The 16,252-nt window shown below is 57.4% G+C and overlaps 1 protein-coding gene across 1 annotated transcript; it reads right to left on the bottom strand.

Annotated features, from left to right (window-relative positions):
• Positions 1 to 6,083: 6,083 nt before the first annotated feature.
• ELF3 (E74 like ETS transcription factor 3) lies at positions 6,084 to 10,005 on the bottom strand. The gene is made up of 9 exons (XM_015884818.3): positions 9,917 to 10,005; positions 9,176 to 9,344; positions 8,656 to 8,877; positions 8,397 to 8,483; positions 8,190 to 8,309; positions 7,935 to 8,024; positions 7,445 to 7,561; positions 7,107 to 7,302; positions 6,084 to 7,017 (listed from the first exon to the last, which is right to left on the bottom strand). Exons 2-9 carry the CDS (start codon positions 9,336 to 9,338, stop codon positions 6,897 to 6,899), a joined length of 1,116 nt encoding a protein of 371 aa, XP_015740304.1. The 5' UTR covers positions 9,339 to 9,344; positions 9,917 to 10,005; the 3' UTR covers positions 6,084 to 6,896.
• Between the last annotated feature and the right edge of the window lie 6,247 nt (positions 10,006 to 16,252).

Genomic DNA, 16,252 nt, shown 5'->3' with positions numbered 1-16,252 from the left:
GGGGGTGTTTTTGTGCTGCAGGGCCCCAAAGAGGGGATGTCTGTCGTTCCCCTCCAGATCTGTCCCCAGATCTGACCTCAGTGTGACCCCTCCTGACCCCAACCTGCTTTTTCCACCTGTGATGACAATTCCACCCCTGCTCAGCCTCCCAGACACACCTTGTGGGTGGGGGCAGCATCCCTCTCCCCCTAACCTGCACCCCATGGCTTTAATGCCATGGGGTCCCAGGCTTCTGAGCCTCCCCCCCCCCCCTTGGGCTGCCCATGGGGGTTCACATCCTACCTGAGCACCCCCTGCCCTGCTTTGTGCCCCAATCCCTCCAGCTCAGCAGCACTTGCCATGGGCCATGCAGACCTTGAATAACCTGTTCCCACTCCTCCTGCCTTGTGACAAAGCAGCTGCCATGCAACAGGGAGGGGAACCACAGCAAAATGAGCTCAGCGTCACCCCGGGGACAGCCAGGACAGTTCTGGGGACACAGAGTAGCAGCCCCTTCCCTGTCCCCTTCCCCACTGAGCTGTCTGTGCTGGGTGCCTCTTTCCTTGGGTTACAGTGGGTGTTTGAGGACAGATGATTGAGCTGGAGCTTCTGCTCTTGGATTCCTGCTGTTATTGAAGGGCAAGCAGTTGCCCCCCACTCCTACTGGCCAGCCCTGCAGCTGGATGTCAGCAAGGTGCTGCATGGTCAGCAACATGTCTTGTTTTGCTGTTCCCTTGACTGTCCCCACTGCCCAAGTGCAGCCATTTGCTTTGAAGCCCAGCCTGCCTGTGAGCCCTATGGGAAAGCTGCTCACTGCCTGCATCCAAGTGAGCTCCATCACCCTGCTGTCTGAGCCCCCATGTCCTGCAGAACCCACACACGCACATGCTGGTGGTCAGGCTGTGCAGTGTGTGCATGCTTGCAGCCTGCTCATGTTTGCAGCTCGCTCTGTGCATGCACCCATGTGTGTGCAACACACTGCATGTACCTCTGTGTAACTAAGACTGCAGACATCTCCTGAGCATCTGTGTTGATCATTCAGCAGCACAACACACTGTGCATGCAGCTCTGTATAGGCACCTATAGCTGCATGCACAGCTGTGTGCATGGATCGGGGTAACACCTGCACCCTGGGCAGTGATGTGCAGCCCCCGGGGGCAGTGGGTGCTCAGCTCCCCATTCCCAGGGCGGTGAGCAGTGCCTGGCAGCACAGGGCAGGGCACAGCACAGCGGGTGCCAGCAGCCTGCCCCCACCCTGCTCTACCTGTCAGGCAGGTGGGGCTGGCTGCCTGCCACTGCCTGCCACCGTCACTGCTGGGAAGGGAGGATATGAGAGAGGGACAGGTCTCAGTGCCTGAAGGTAAAGGCATAGGGCACAGAGCGACCCTTGGGCTCTCCGCTCCCTGGGGTTGAGGCAGCTTCAGGGAATTGAGGATTGTTTGGGAAGGGCTTCCAGCCTTGGGGACTATGCAGAGCTGTGGGGCTGTGCACAAGGAATGTGCTCCAGGAGCACATCTCCTCCTCTGGTCAATAAGGGAACCCAAAGCTGAGTCACATCCTAGGACCCCCACATTGGGAATGACTCTCCCTCCCAGCCCTGGGCCTGGAGCAGGGTCCAGGAATGCTGGGACACACAACAGTTCTGGCAGCTGGTGAAGATCCAACAGCCACTCACCATGCTGTGCCCACAAAGCACGCTCTGAAACCTGGCTCCTTTTAGAAAGGCCTGGAGCAATGAGATCCTCTTGTTGGACCCACCCTTTGCCTGAAAACAGGCTCAGGTCTGGACTTGCTCACAGTCCTGAAGGCAAAAACTAGAGGAGCATCCACACTGTGGATGGCCTAGGGGTTCCATGGGAGCTGCCACCAGACTGACATAGGGATGAGTGATAAGGCACTGGGATGTGCTGCCTGGGGAGGGGAGTAGGGGTCCACTGTCCCTGTAGGAGTTCAGAACCATGAAGATGCTGCACTGAGGGATGTGGTCATGGGGCACAGTGGGGTTGGGGATCTCAGAGGTCTCTTCCATCCTTAATGGTTGGAACCTTCATTCTATGGATCTGCATGTGAGAAAAGCCTTTCCAATGGGATCTGCTCAAAGTGGAGGGCTATCACCAAAGGTTTTGTGATGGGATGCCCAGGACAGATCCCCCCCTATAGCTCATCTCCCCTGGGGATCTTCATCCCCGCAGACCACCCCAGCTCTGGAGACCAATGGAGCTCTGCCACCTCCGCCCCATCAGACCTTTACCCTGAGGCTCTGGAGGAGAGCACAGCTGACGCATGAGCATGTCTAGGGCTCAGTGGGGTGTGCCTGCTGCTCAGGGCACCGCCAGCCCCTGTACATATACAGCTGGAAATTTCTGATGTTCGTGGCCAGCCATGGGATGCATCACTCAGACCGGCGGCCCTGGGGCACACCTACATGCTCTGGGGCTGTACTTTTCCAGCAGCTTTGGAAGTGGAAAGTCCTATCCCACACGGGATGGCAGGACAGAAATTGCATGGCACACCTCCCATCTGTGCTCCCCAACCCTTTCAGCCACAGCAGGATGACACTACCTTCCATCATGGTTGTCCATCCATTCCCGTGGGTCCCTTCCAACTTGGGATTTCTACGGTTCTGATTGTCCCCATCCCCCTCCCTGCCCCATGGCAACCTTGGCAGGACTCAGGGCTTTAAGGCCCACACATTATCAAAGTGTGGCAGACATCTGGGGTTGCTTTAGGCACCAAAGCCAACCTGCCCCTCACATGGGGCCCTCAGGTCCTGCTCCCTTATTCCTGGACTTTCCAGTGACTTCGTTTGCAAGCTGGTGCAGTGCCAGGCTCCACAGAGTGTTTGGTGGATAACAAAGGGTAGAGCTGGCCAGGAAACAAGAATGCAATGAATATTTCTTTTTGTTTCACAGTGAGACAGACCTTGGGTTTTTGATGGAAGTGGTGGAGCGAAGGAAAGGGAGACAAGAAGACCAACCAGTGCCATATTTTGGGGATGCCAGAGCCCATCCATCCTCACCTGGGCAACATGAAATGTGCCATTTTCTGCAGGAGGGGAAATCTCTGGGCAGGGAATGTGAGATGGGAAGGATTCAGTCCCACATCTGATCCTGAGTATCGTGGACACATGGTCAGCTGGAACCCCACATGTATAGGGCAGAGCCTCAGCCCTGGGTGCGCAGCAAACAGTGTGGGGCTGAAGAACCAACCCCATGGGTGGATGAGATGGGAGGGAAAGGTGAGGGAGGACTGGTGGGGACTCACGGTGTGCCCCAGTGGTCCCAGTGCCCTGCAGTGCCCCCCACGCACTTGGCTGCTGGCAGCCTGCTGCCTCTGGTTCCAGGCAGCCACTGCTTCCCCGTTCCTACAGCAGGAACAGCCACCCTCTTGTTTAACAACCAAACAGCCCAGAGTTGAACAGAGGAGTTACCATCAGCTCTGCAGGGTGAGCCAGACACCCCCAGGGCAGCTGCTGCTGGCAGCAATTAGAAAATGAACCCCTGAGCTGCCAGGTAGGGGGAGTGTGGTCTGGGACCCCAGGGGCAGCCCCACAGGTGCCCACTCAGCCCTAAAACTGGCAGAGATCTCCCACAAACCCCCAGCACTACGTCCTACCTGCTGCTATAGAGCTCACATCCCCCAGCTGTCAGCTCTTTCCTCCCCATTACTCTCCTTTTGTATAACTATTCCACACCCGTATGTGTCCCCTTTCTATCCCCTGAAGCTGATAACCTCAAGGCCCTTTAAAGGACTGTGCTGCAGTCAGCACCAGACCACTTTCCTGCCTTGTGCAGCAGGGAAGGGCTTTCCCAAACAACACTCCTGCACCCAAACTTGTACCCAACTGCAGGGAGTTCTGTCCCCCAAGCACATCAAACCCCAGTGCTATCTGGTGCTCACTGCTTTCTGCTCAGCTCAGGGTATAATAAAATCATGAAGGCTGGAAAAGACCAGTAAGATAATCCAGTCCAACCATCAACCCATCCCTACCATGTTCACACATGCAGATGGATGCCCCATCAGGGAGACCTTTCCCTGGGTTTATTTGTGCCAGCTGAGCTGGTAGCCTGACCCACTGCTGGAAAGGCACCCAAAGCAATGGAGCAGCCCAAATGGTGCAGCACTGACCATGTTCTTGGCAAAACATGGGAGCTCTGCAGCCTGGTTCTTTCCATGTCAAACCACACTCAGCTACAGCTTGTCCTAGAACCCAGCAGGTTTTAGCCTGGGTTGCATGAAGTAAGCCTGGGGCTGGTCAGGGACCAGGGTGAAATGCAGCAGGGAGAGTGCTTCTTATCAGTGCTGCAATAAATGTCTCACAGGTTGGTTCCCAAGGCTTTTCATCCTCAGATGTTCCCAGCAGGACCAAACCTCGTTAGCTTTACACACCTTTTCCTTTCTGCAGGCTTGTTCCCAGAATCCAAAGGGCTGATGCCCACCTGGACAAAGTGCCCCAGGGAGAAGGGCCCCACAGAATGAGATCTGGCCAGGATCAGCCACCCTCATGTTCCCAGCTGGAATCAGGATTCCCCCCATCCCAGCGGGTGTTCTCAGAGGACAGAACCCCATTTTAATGCATAACTCTGAAGGCTGATGAAGGCATTTCTGCAGGAGCTGAGCGCCGTGTTTCCACCTGGGACCACCTCGTGTGAACAGTTCTGGTGCACAAGGTGGAAAATGCTCTTTCTGTTCACCACCGCTTGCCACAGCCGTGGGATCCAGGCACCTCCTGCGAGATTAGGGGAAAAAAAAAAAAAAACACAAAAAAAACCCCACACAAATAAATCATCTCCTTTTCATGCCAGAGGCTCTGCTGGGTTGGCACAGCACGGGTGTGGAGGTCACGGTGGAGGTTTCCATGAGTGTGTGTTTGTGTGCACATGTGGGAGTGACCTCACCCCCCCCACCCCCACCCCCTTTCCACCCCCGGACACACAAAAAGGGGGTGCAGGACTGTGTACCCCATCCCATAAGCATTAAGCTCTGCTCCACTCCTCACTGCCCGCAATAGCACAGGGCCATGGGGAGGACGGACCCGAGTGGGGTGGCACTGGGGACACGATGAGGTGAGGCAGACGGGGTTCCTGCTGCTGCCGGGGCTGGTTAAACATTGTCCCGAGCTCGTTAGGTAACACAAACCGCAGAGGGAAAGAAATGAAACTGTTTGAGCAAACAGGGCGCGTTTGGCAAGGCAGCGGACTGCGTGACAAGGCGCTGCGCTCTGCCTGCCAACCTGCTGGGGTTATCTATGGAGGGAGAACAAACACCTCACCCACAGCCCTGTGCTCCCCACCAGGGATGGCAGCTGCAGCTCAGCTCCTATCTCCTCCCTTTCCCAGTGCCACCGCCATGGTCCCGTGCTGAATGCGGTGTTAGTGTGGGCATCCCGAGCATCTCGCTGCCTCCCGGCACTGCCTGAGGTGAGGATGGGCCCCAGGCAGCCAGGAGAACCCGTTCCCTGAGTAGGTTGTGCAAGGAGCTCTGCAGAGCGCTAATGGCTGCAGCTCAGCTCACATCCACACTGGGATCTCTCCTCACCACCACCAAGGTCCCATCTCAGTGTGTGCAGCCCAGAGGGATATAAGGGTGGCCTTTCCTTCTTGTCTGTTGTTTTGTCATCTCCAAGGTTTTGTCTGACTGCAAATTCCCTCCTGTGATCTTCTACTGAGTAGGCTCAGCAGCTCAGCACAGGTGTGGGGTGCCTGGGGCTACAGCCATTGGGAGCCTGGGAGGGACAACAGCCACTTGCAGCGGGGCCTGTGGTTCTCCCATCCCTAAATCCATCCTTGCTGTAAGGCACAGCCCCACCTGCAAGCTGTGGCTTCACAATGGGGCAGCTCCAGCTCCTGCAGCCAGCACAGCACAGGGCAGCCGGCACAGATGCTGTGTTCGACACCTTACACACGTCGCCTTGCTTATGGTCACAACTTTGCAAGTGTCCTAAGGGTAATCCCTAACTGTGCCATGCCTCTGGCAGCAAGGGAGGCAACAACAGTCAGCCCCCTGCTAAAATGGATTTCTGAGCCTTTGCCAGTCTCCCCAGGGGCATCTCAGAGTCCAGTCCCAACTTTGCCTTCAACAAAAGCAGCCACAATAAGACAGGGTTACAAAACCCCAACTAGACAACAGTTTATTCTTCTGACATTCCCAGCTCAAAAGGAGGGATCTGTGGGTGCCTGGTGGGTTGGCATCCACCTCCCAGGGCCAACACAGTGCCAGCCTGTGCCCCCTGACATCACTTCAGTCCAGCTGAGCATCGCCTCCTGTGAGCAATGCAGGACATGCATGTGCCCCGCAGTGCACACCATCACGCGAGAACTCCTTACACATGAAAAAATATATCTGTATATTCGTTTTCTCTTACATAAATTAGAAGCTACTCTTTGGGAAAAAGTCTGTTCCTGGGGAGACAGGCTGGAAACGCAGCCAAGCCCTGGTGAACTGAGTCCTCAGTTGCTCTTTGGGCTCTCCGGGATGGGGTGAAGCTCTGCACTGTTCTCATCTTCTCATGGCAGACAGAGGGGCTTCACCCATCACACGTGGAGCAGGTGGCTGGGACAAGTCACAGGTGGGTGCCAGCAGGAACCTGCTGTGCCATCACATCGGTGCCCAATGCCACTCATGCTTCTCTTCCCCATTGCTCTTGTCCAGGCTTTCAAACAGACAAAGTCCCACAGTCACTGCCTCTCCAGTTGGAAGTAACAAATCCAGCAAGAGAAATAATGGTTCACAATAACCTACTGGAGCCAAAATATTAGCTTTAAACGCCTTGGTGCTGGCGGACACCAGCACACACGAGTGGGCCCATGCAAGGCTCAGAGTGCCATGTGCTGCCTGGAGCATCTGCAGGCAAAAAAAACAGTCCATCTGCACGCAAAAAAACTCCTGCCGAGGAGCCAGGGGCTGATCCGGGTCTCCTACAGCTCCTTGTTCCTGTTGAGCACCTCCTCCTCCTTCCATCCACTGGAGTTCTTTCCAAACTTGTAGACCAAGCGGCGCCCATCAACCCTCTCCAAGATCTCCCGTTTGTAGTAGTACCTACAGGGGACAGAGGGGACTCAGGATGCAGCCCTCACATTGATGTGTGGGCAGTCCTCCTCCCTGCAGGGGACATGGGGGGCACTCACCTCATCGCTCGGCTCAGCTTCTCATAGGTCATGCTGCTGTTCTTCTTCTTCTGCCCCCAGAGCTGAGCCACCGCCTCGGAGCGCAGGAACTTGAAGACCCCCTCACGTCGGTCCTCCCACTTCATCAGCCCCTCGTTCAGCTCGGGGTGGATCAGGATGTCACGGATGAACTCCCACAGATGAGTTCCTCGTGGGGCTGAGATCAGAGTGAGCCTTTAGGGGAGGGTGTCCTCCTGCCATGGGCACGGCCAGCAGGCACCGTGCTGCCCCTCACGTCTCACCAAGGAGACAGCAGGGTGAGGGCTAAGGTAAGGGTTAGGGCTTGGGTTAGCACGTACAGTGCTTACTCTTCCGACCCTCCAGGCACTCTCTGCTGTCCTTGCTAAGTTTTCGGGGCCGTCCCCGTTTCCGCTTGCCATGTTTGCCATCCCCTTTCTTGCTGCCTGCAAAGCCATCTGTGTGCAGCAAGGGGACATGTTAATCACCTGAGGATTGCAACCCCCTCACCCTGGGCTCAGAGACACCTTCCAGAGGGAGAGCTGGCTGGAGGCAGCAGGACCAGGGGCTGCACTCTCTTTTTAAGCCCGCTCTATTAAGCAGTGTCTTCCCATTCCATCCAGCATCGTCCTTCCTTCCCACCAAAATCCCCATTGCCCCAGCTCTGTTCCACCATCACCATGCACCACCACACTTTCAGCGGGGAGAAATGGGCCCAGGACACAAAGAAAACCCATCCCAGAGGGACAGGCAGATGCCCCTAAATCACTGCCTGGCTCTGAGTCTCCAGAAGATGGGAAGCAGCCATGCTCAGCTCCCCTATCAACTCACCCTCAGGAAAGAGCTTTGCTTCCATGGGATCGAGGTCAAGGTCACTTCCACCGGAGTCCTGGGAGTTGGGGCTGTGGGACATCACAGGTCCTGGGGGGGCAGAGGGACAGAGCTCAGATTGTGGCTCTGCAGCTTCCCTCTGGCTCTGCCCCCTCCTCCCGGCATCAGCCAGGAATGAAGCCACACTTGGTGCTCTCTCAGCTCTGTGTGAGTTCTCAGCCAGGTAAAATTCCACGACACTATGAAAGCACTGACCTGAGAGGTCAGAGCTGCCTGGGGACATGGCGCCGGGCAAGCAGGTGAAGTCTGTGGCGAGGAAAGGGTTTGTGGGCTTCAGGTCCTCCAGGGAGTCCTTAGCACAGGGATTGCCAAGCTCTGGAGAGGGCAGAGAAGTGAAGAAGTGGGTGAGCCCTTCCTGCACCACTTGTGGCACTGGGGAAAAGCCTGTGGCCCTCCTCATACCCAGGTGGCTGCTGTCCAGGAAGTTCTCTTGGGAATTCGCATCCTCTTTCTCCAGCAGCTCAATGATCCAGCTCAGCTCATCAGAGGCTGCAGGGTTTTGGGGAACCAGGATTAGTGATGCTTGTTCAGCATGGTGGGGAACAGAGCCCAACCCAGTCTGGGCCTTTCTCTGTGCCCCCACTCTGCACTGGCATGGGGGTCCTGGCCTCACCATGTGAGCTGCCAAACCTGGGGACTGAGAGGACATGGGGACACTCACTGATCTCATGCAGGCGGTCATACAGCTCATCCCCCAGCGGCCCAAAGATGAGGCGCATCTGGTCCCTGGTGCAGTGGCAGAGCGCATGCCCATCCATGTTGCAGCAGGAGAAGTCAATGGAGCTGGCATCGTACTTGTTCTTTTCCACATGGTAGCTGATCCACTCCAGCACCTGCACCTTGGTCCAGAAGTATGGGAGCTCACTGAACCACTCTGGCTTGTCTGTAAGGGATAGAGAATGGGACTTAGTGCAGGGCTGGGCACCTGGGCCGGTCCCACAGGCATTGTGCAGGGCACAGTGTGTTATATGGGGCTGGAATCACACCTTGCAGCAGCTGAGGTACCGTCCAGACAAAGTACCCCTGGGGAAACTGAGGCACGACACAAGCCTTGACCTGCCTCAGTGGGACCGTGTCCTTGCAATGCTCTTCCAGTACTGCTTTGTTTGTGCTCTGCATGCTGGGCACCCCATCTGCATACCACCACCATTGCACCCCTCCACCACTGTGCCCCATCCCACCTGTGCCCTCTGCCAGGGGTTGGCTGGAGGAGAGGCTCAGCCCCATGCCGCTGTCCTCCCCAGGGCATCCCAGCACGTCCGGGGGCAGCTGCACCTCCTCGGGTTGGTACATGGCGCTGATGTAGTTGGAGAAGATGTTGCTGATCTCACAAGATGCCGCCATCAAGCTCTGCGACAAGAGGTGACAGTGAGCCCTGGCACCAGGGACCCAAACATGCAGCACCCGCTGTAACCCCACAATCTCTGTGCCTCCATCAAGCACTGCTGCTGCTGAGCCCCCCACCCAGTGCTGCACTGACTGCCACCAGGGCTGAGCTGGAGCAGGATGAGGACATGGCATCCTCCTCATCAAAGCCCCTTCCCCAGCTCCTATGCCCGCTCACACCATTGGGACGGCAAGCAGGTGGCCCCACTTGTTGGTCACACAATCCCTCCATGGGGACGGGTGTTGTAGGAACATCAAACGCTCCCCAGCCCCACAGATGCCCCACAAGCAGGGCCATCCTCCAAGTTGGTACAAGAAGCAAATCCCATCAGCTGTCAAGCTGCAAGACCGTGGTGGAAGAGCTGCATCCTTCTGGTCGCCTGAAGCCCACCACCTCGCTGCTCCCCAAAAGGCAACAATGGGAAAGACAGTGTACAGCCAGAAAGCACCAAGCACGTCCCCAGCGCACACAGAGGGAGTAAAGCATCTGCCGGGGCCGGGGGACATCCCCACCAGGGAGGAAAAATCTTGGGTACCTTCTGCGATGGCAATCCCTGGGCAGCAGCTAATCCAGAGAGCAGCGAGCGAGCCCTGCCCGCTGCCACGCACGGCTGCGCCGATGGGCAGATCCTGCCCTGCCTTCTCCTCTTTTATAGCACGCGTGGCGTAATGCGATCTGGAGGCCGGAGGGGAATTCCAGCCCTGAAACGTTCATGCTCCCCGATCCAGGTGATTTGCATAATGTGAACCACCAGCCCCAGCCCAGCGCTGCCTTGCCGGGAAATCTGGGTTGGCCTGTTTAATCATTGTCAGAGCCTCGGATGGCAGTGCCCGGAGTTTCACCCACACAGGCTCTGCTCTCGGCCGCTGTTTGCAGTTGTTTGCTCACAGCAGTGGGTTCACCTCCATCCCGCTGCCTAGAAACGTGCCCAGGAGGGACAGACCAATCCCACCTGGGGGCAACGCACCCCCCATCACAGTGCAGCATCTCCTTCACTGACGGAGGGTAGCAGCTGCCTGTAGGGCGTTCAGATGTGGCCATGCCCTGTGCTGGTCACTCACTGGTGACCACGCGTGGCAGATCTGGAAGTGGGTTGTTTGCATGGGAATAGAGCCCAGGGCTGGTGGCCAAGCATCGCTGCTCTTCATGTTGTCATGGGTCACTTTTTGCCCTGGAGGGTGGCTGGGATGGGCAGTGGAGCTGTGCCAGCCCACTTGTTGTTTCACAAGTACGTGTGCACTGGCACACATACAGGGCAGGACCGAGGGATGCATGTGGGGAATTACCTCATGTAAGTCTCAGGCAGGCATATTTGGGACCCAGGCTGGATGTGCTCCTGCTGGGTTTAGCCCTGTGCTAGCAGTGGGGATCTGTGCCCTGGGATGTGCCCAAGCCTCCAGCCTGGCACCCACCTGCCTGGTGCTGCCCCTGGCACGTGTGGTGCTGGGATGAGGGGGGACCCCAGCGGGTTCTCCCTGCTGCTCCCTTCAAACCAGTATGCGAGGTCTGATGGTGACAGAATGGGGTAAACATGAGAGCCCTGCTCCAGCCCAGCAAGGGCAGGTGGCTGTGTGCCCATCCCTCGTGTCACGTCACCCTGCCCTGCTGTGCCATGTCGTGGCTGCGGGCAGCAGGGCCAGCATGCGACCCAAAAGGCACTGAGCCACACGAGCTGAGCACCTGCCCCAGCTTCATTCCTGCAGGCACAGTCACGAGTGCTGGGCGCTGCCAGTCCCTTTTGTTTCCCAGGCACAGCATTCTGCTGCCTGGCAGCTGCCCCAGCATCATGGCCAGGTGGCACCGTTGGAATGCTGAGCTGCAGTACTGCTGGGCACAGAGCAACCTGTCCTAAGCCGACCTGCACCAATTCCCAGCTGCAAACGTTCTGAACTCCACTTTGGCTCTTTCCTCTATTCCTCCTGGCCTCGAGCTTTCCTGGTCACGGCTCGGAGGGGGGGGGGGTGGGGGGTGGGGGGAAGAAAGGAGTTGGGAGGGAGGGAGGAACCTCACAACATCCCGCAAACGGCCCCGGTGCCAACACCGCCCACCGCCCGCCGTCCCCGCACCGCAGCCCGCGCTGCCACCTGGCGGCTGTCCCCGCAGCGCTGCCGGGGGTTCCAGCAGCCGGGCCGCCCCCAGGATGGGACAAATGCGGGGGCAATTAAATTGGATGGAGGAGCCGGAAGGGACCGAGCGGGTCCTGAGCACTTCAGGGCTGCCCTGAAGTTAAGCACCACATTCGGGGCATTGTCCAAACGCCACTCGGTCAGTGACGGGCTCGGGGCATCCACCACCCCCCAGAAGGCCCCGTGACAGCGTTGGACCACCCCCACGGCAAAGACGCGTTTCCCAGCCCTCCCCCGCTTCCTTCATCAGTTACGGGCAGCTCTGTGCCATTCCCCTGCTTAGGAAGCCACAACGAGCAACGGGACGGATTCTCAGCCCCATCTCCTGCAGCTCGGACGAGCCGGGGATCCTCAGCCTCTCCTACAGGATGTACCTCATAGCCCTTACCAGCTTTGTCGTCTCCTTGGGATGCTTTCAAGGACCATTTTGTAGGGTGGAGTGCCCCAAAATGCACTTTGCTCCCTGAGCTGGCTCGTTGAGCCCAGGCAGATGCTCAGGTACATCCCAGAGCCAGGGGACATCCCTGCAGTCCCTGAGGACCCTGTTCCCATGTGCTCACTTCCTCACAGCTCCCACGGCACAGAAGGACAGGATGCACATCAGGACGGGCGGCTCCCAGCTCTGTTCTTCCCCATAACAGTCAGCACTGCTTTGTCTCTTCCTTTCAGTAACGCTTTATTTGTGAAGACAAAGAGGTGAGGAACAAACACATCCATCGGGAAACAATCCAAACCAACGTACATCATGGGAGCAAAATAAGTTACACTATTTACAGGAACACATCGAGGTATCAAATATTTGTACACACCTTGACAAACCCAGAGCGCAGTGCTGGGCTGCACCACCCAGCAGAGAAAAAAAGCCTTCACCAACAGGAGTTGGGCTCTGTACAACAGCTCTGAGCAAGAAAAGGCACCTGCTGCTGTGCAGGATGGGCTGATGGAGCAGGCAGTGCAGCACTGCAGAGCAGGGAGCAGAGTGCAGGGTGGTGGTGGGATGCAGAGCAGTGAGCAGCTAAAGGGGCAGAGCTGCTCCACTGGGAATGGGGACAAAGGCCCGGGGTGGCAGGAAGGTGAAGGGCAACGCTTTGCTGGAAAGGCCTGGGGGGGGAGTGGGACTGTGCTGGGATCCCTCACAGTTGGGGTGGGAGCAGCACGGGGAGAGAGGGGCAGCTGGTGGGAGCCCTGGGGAGGGTGATGCTGCCTGCAGGATGGAGCAAAGCAGGAGTGAGCATGCTGCAAGGCAAGGGGACAAGTGACAGGTGCTCTGTGGGATCGTACCTGGAGCCCATCCAGTGTGGGATGGGAGGGCACCCCTGGGAGCAGACTGCCCAGGCAGGGAGCCCAAAGCAGCTGTGCTTTTGGAGGCGCTGGGGAGGAACAACGCATCCTTGTGCTTCTCGCAGCTGGCCAGGCTGGGGACAGCCCTACAGCCTTGTCTTTTGTGCCGGGAGAGCTGCAGCTCCCTGGGGGGGCTCACAGTGGTTGGTTTGGGGGCCCAAACATTTGGGCTTCTGGGTCAGCTCCAGCCCTTGTGTGCAAAGCTCAGCTTCAGGCAGTGCGGTGCCCTTAGCAGAGCATGAAGCTGGCTCCTGTGTGCTGGGAGGAGGAGATCCAGGAGCAAGAGGCAGAAGCCAGGAAGAAGAAGTCCCCCAGCTCTCAGCAAAGGAAGGAGCTCCCTCCCTGGACAGCAGTTATTATCTCCATGCTTGGCACAACCAAAGGCACCGAGGGAGAAGCAAAATTAGGGGCAGAGAGGCTCAGAGACCACAAGAAAGCAGTGCAAGTCCTGAGCCCTAAAGGAGCACCCAGCACAGTGCAAAAGGACGGAGCCCATCTGCAGCCCAGCCCTGAACCTTCACCCTCTGTGGCCAAAGCCCTCAGCCCCAGCCCGGGGCCTGCAGGCACTGTGCTCTGGGGCATGGAACAGATGGCAAAACAGGCAAGTGCAGCCCCAGGGCCTCCTGCTGCCTGCCCACAGGCAGAGGCAGGGCAGCAAGGGAAGGATCTGAAGAAGCAGAGGCCAAGAAACCACGCTCACTGGACTGCAGCTGAGCTGGGACTTTGTGCTTTAGCATTCGGGGCACCTGCCCCCCAACCTGACAGCATGGCTCAGAGCTGCCCCCCCACAGCCCCCTGTGATGGGGAGCAGGGCAGAGCTCTGTGCCAGCTTCCTGGGGCTGTCCTCGTCATGTTCAGTGCCTGGGACAGGATCTAGATTGAACTGCATTTTGGGGACAACAACTCTTAACAGCATTACGAGATTCAGTTTATCTCAGATTGCCTCGACCTCAGGCAGAAGCTGTTACAGCACCAGAAACCCTTGAGCTCCCCAGCCCACCCCCAAAATGAAATCAATGACAACAGCACCCAGCTTGAACAGTGAGGTAGCTACACCAAATCAACACACACCCTCCATCCCCCCAGATCAACACCCCCCCACTCTTCCACATGGGAGATACCGACCCACACAGGTACTGAGACACCAGTACCTATGGTACACCCAGCTACAGCCACACGAACACAGACATACACATCCCAATGGAAAAGAACAGGCTGAGAGGGCAGCGCTGCCCCCACCTCCCAGTGCTGTGCGTCACAGGGCAATCATGGGGCCTGTGATCCATCCTGCCCAGCCCCACAGCACAGGGCTCAGCTGTGACCCAGGAGCAGCCACCATCCTGTCCATGGCAGGGTGACCCTGCGCATGCAATCGTGCCCTCCACCAGGCCATGGAAACTGCATTTTCTTCTTCCCCTCCCCCCCATTCCCAGAATGATAAAAGACAGACTCCATCAAGTAAATAGAGATGCTCCTGTTTCAAGGTGTGCAGAAATTCCCACCCTGCAGTGGTTTGAACGAGGGCTTGTGACACAAAACAAACGAGGTTGCAGAAAGCAGAAGGAAATTGGTCTGTGCTTTCCCATCCGCCCTTACAACTTTCCCAACCACCTTTACATGTCAACAGAGCATTCTACAAACACTCTTCAACTGTCCATGCAGGCACATATCCAATCAGAGCCGTGAGTCCCTTCTTCTCCTTCCAGAGGTGTCCTTGGTTCTCATGCTGTTGATCTGGCTCCACAGCTGCTGCTCTGAACAGCTTTTCCTGTATTCCCACGTTCCCCTACGAGCCCAGAGTGGGGCAGGGCACGATGGAGCAGGGGATGCTCCAAGGGACCACAGGAGAGGTAGAAGAAAGCTCCAGTGTGAGACCAGGGCCTCGTCGGCCCCCTGAGCAGAGAAATGTGAGCAGGGCAGCTGGAGAGGCTGCGTCCTCATTGACACTCCTGGACTGAGCCTTCAGCCTTCTGGAGCCCAGGAGGGCTCCAGCCATGCACCATCGTTCTCTGTAGGATTGTCCTTCAGGCGTGCAGCCGTGGGGGGAGTTGCGCAGGATCAGGGTCCAACCTGTCCGCACTCCGCTCCTGGCACAACCATCTCCATCCTCACCCATCTGCAGCCCTTCCCCACCCCACTGCAGAGCAAAGTGGGTACCCAGGGAAGAGCAGAGGGTCAGCAGAATTTGCAGTTGGGATTCAGAGATCTCTGCAGGGAAGCTCAGGGTGAGCCAGGTCAGATGTGCAGCGCTGGCTGCTGCAGAAACAAAAGAGAGTGATGGCATGAGCCAAGAGCTTTGCATGCCTCAGAATGGCACCGCCAGCAAAAGCAGCGCCCACCCCCAGCCCATGGTGGGCTGCTGACTCCCCCCCCACCATCCGTGCAAGTGTGAGGGCAGAACACAGCTGCCAGAGATGTGGGCAAGATTTGGTGTGAGAAGATGCAGAAAAAGCCACATGCAGAACAGGGAAAACCAGAAATGTGAGCAAGGGGGAGAAAAGAAGTCTCAGAGGGGTGCTTTGCCCAGCAGCCACAGGAGAGTACCTTGACATAGTGATCTTTGGAGCCCGTCACCACCAGGTCATGGTTGCTTGCTGTCTGGCTTACTGTGAGACACATCACGGGCCCAGTGTGGCCACTCAGCTTCCCAACGGGCTACAGCCTACAACCAGTGACAAGGGTCAGTCAGCCCCTTCCCAACAGCACAGCTCCTCCAGGGCCCTCCCCCAGCACAAAGCCCACTGCCCTCAAGCACTCCTGACATAGAAAGGTCCCCAAACACGGGCATCACCATCAGGGGTACCCTGCTTCACAGTGATGCTGAGGGATGAAGGCAGCTCTGGGGCACACCGACAGCCATCTGCAGAGCCCAGGCTGCAGTGAGGGCTCAGGGTCAGTGGCACAGCCTGGGGAAGCTGCTGCTCATCTCCTATTTCTTCCCTCTTCTCACAGATGGAAGCCACGCCTCAAGTAGTCCCATTGCTGCTCATCAACCCTCAGGTCCAAAACAGGGACTTGAAAAGGCATATGAAAGGCTTTTGTAAGCCCTCATTTGAGGCAGCTTCCACAGCTACAAAGGTTTTCCCTTTCCTAAGGGGAGTCTTTTCAGATGGACACCGTCCACACAGAATCAGTCAGTTGTCCTGCCTGCCTCTGTGCTGCCCCTCACCTGCTCAGCTCCCAGATGCGGACGGAGTTCCCAGTGGCAGCATAGAGGGTGGTACCAGTGGGGTTGAGAGCAATCTGGTTGATCTGGTGCTCCCCCTGCACACTGGTCACAGGGCGGGTGGTTGTCCCAGCACATGCATCCCCAGAGATCACCTGGCCAGAAGACCTAGAGGAGGGAAGATGGGAGGAGAAAGGATGATCAGAGACCAGCTCAGAGCCTGCTGAGCCCAAAGAAG

The sequence above is a fragment of the Coturnix japonica genome, chromosome 38, assembly GCF_054131305.1.
Source record: "Coturnix japonica strain WE chromosome 38, WE-NBRP24, whole genome shotgun sequence".
Classification (NCBI taxonomy): Eukaryota; Metazoa; Chordata; class Aves; order Galliformes; family Phasianidae; genus Coturnix; species Coturnix japonica.
The sequence above is the reverse complement of the archived record's forward strand: the minus strand, read 5'-3'. Positions and strand labels throughout refer to the sequence as shown.

What these genes read in the sequence shown, in the direction of transcription:
- ELF3 (XM_015884818.3), bottom strand. Translation starts at nt 9,338, where the DNA reads ATGGCGGCATCTTGTGAGATCAGCAACATCTTCTCCAACTACATCAGC. An exon ending in AGGCAGCTCTGACCTCTCAG is followed by an intron (nt 8,025 to 8,189) that starts GTCAGTGCTTTC and finishes CTGCCCCCCCAG; the next exon opens with GACCTGTGATGTCCCACAGC. An exon ending in AAGCTGAGCCGAGCGATGAG is followed by an intron (nt 7,018 to 7,106) that starts GTGAGTGCCCCC and finishes TGTCCCCTGTAG; the next exon opens with GTACTACTACAAACGGGAGA.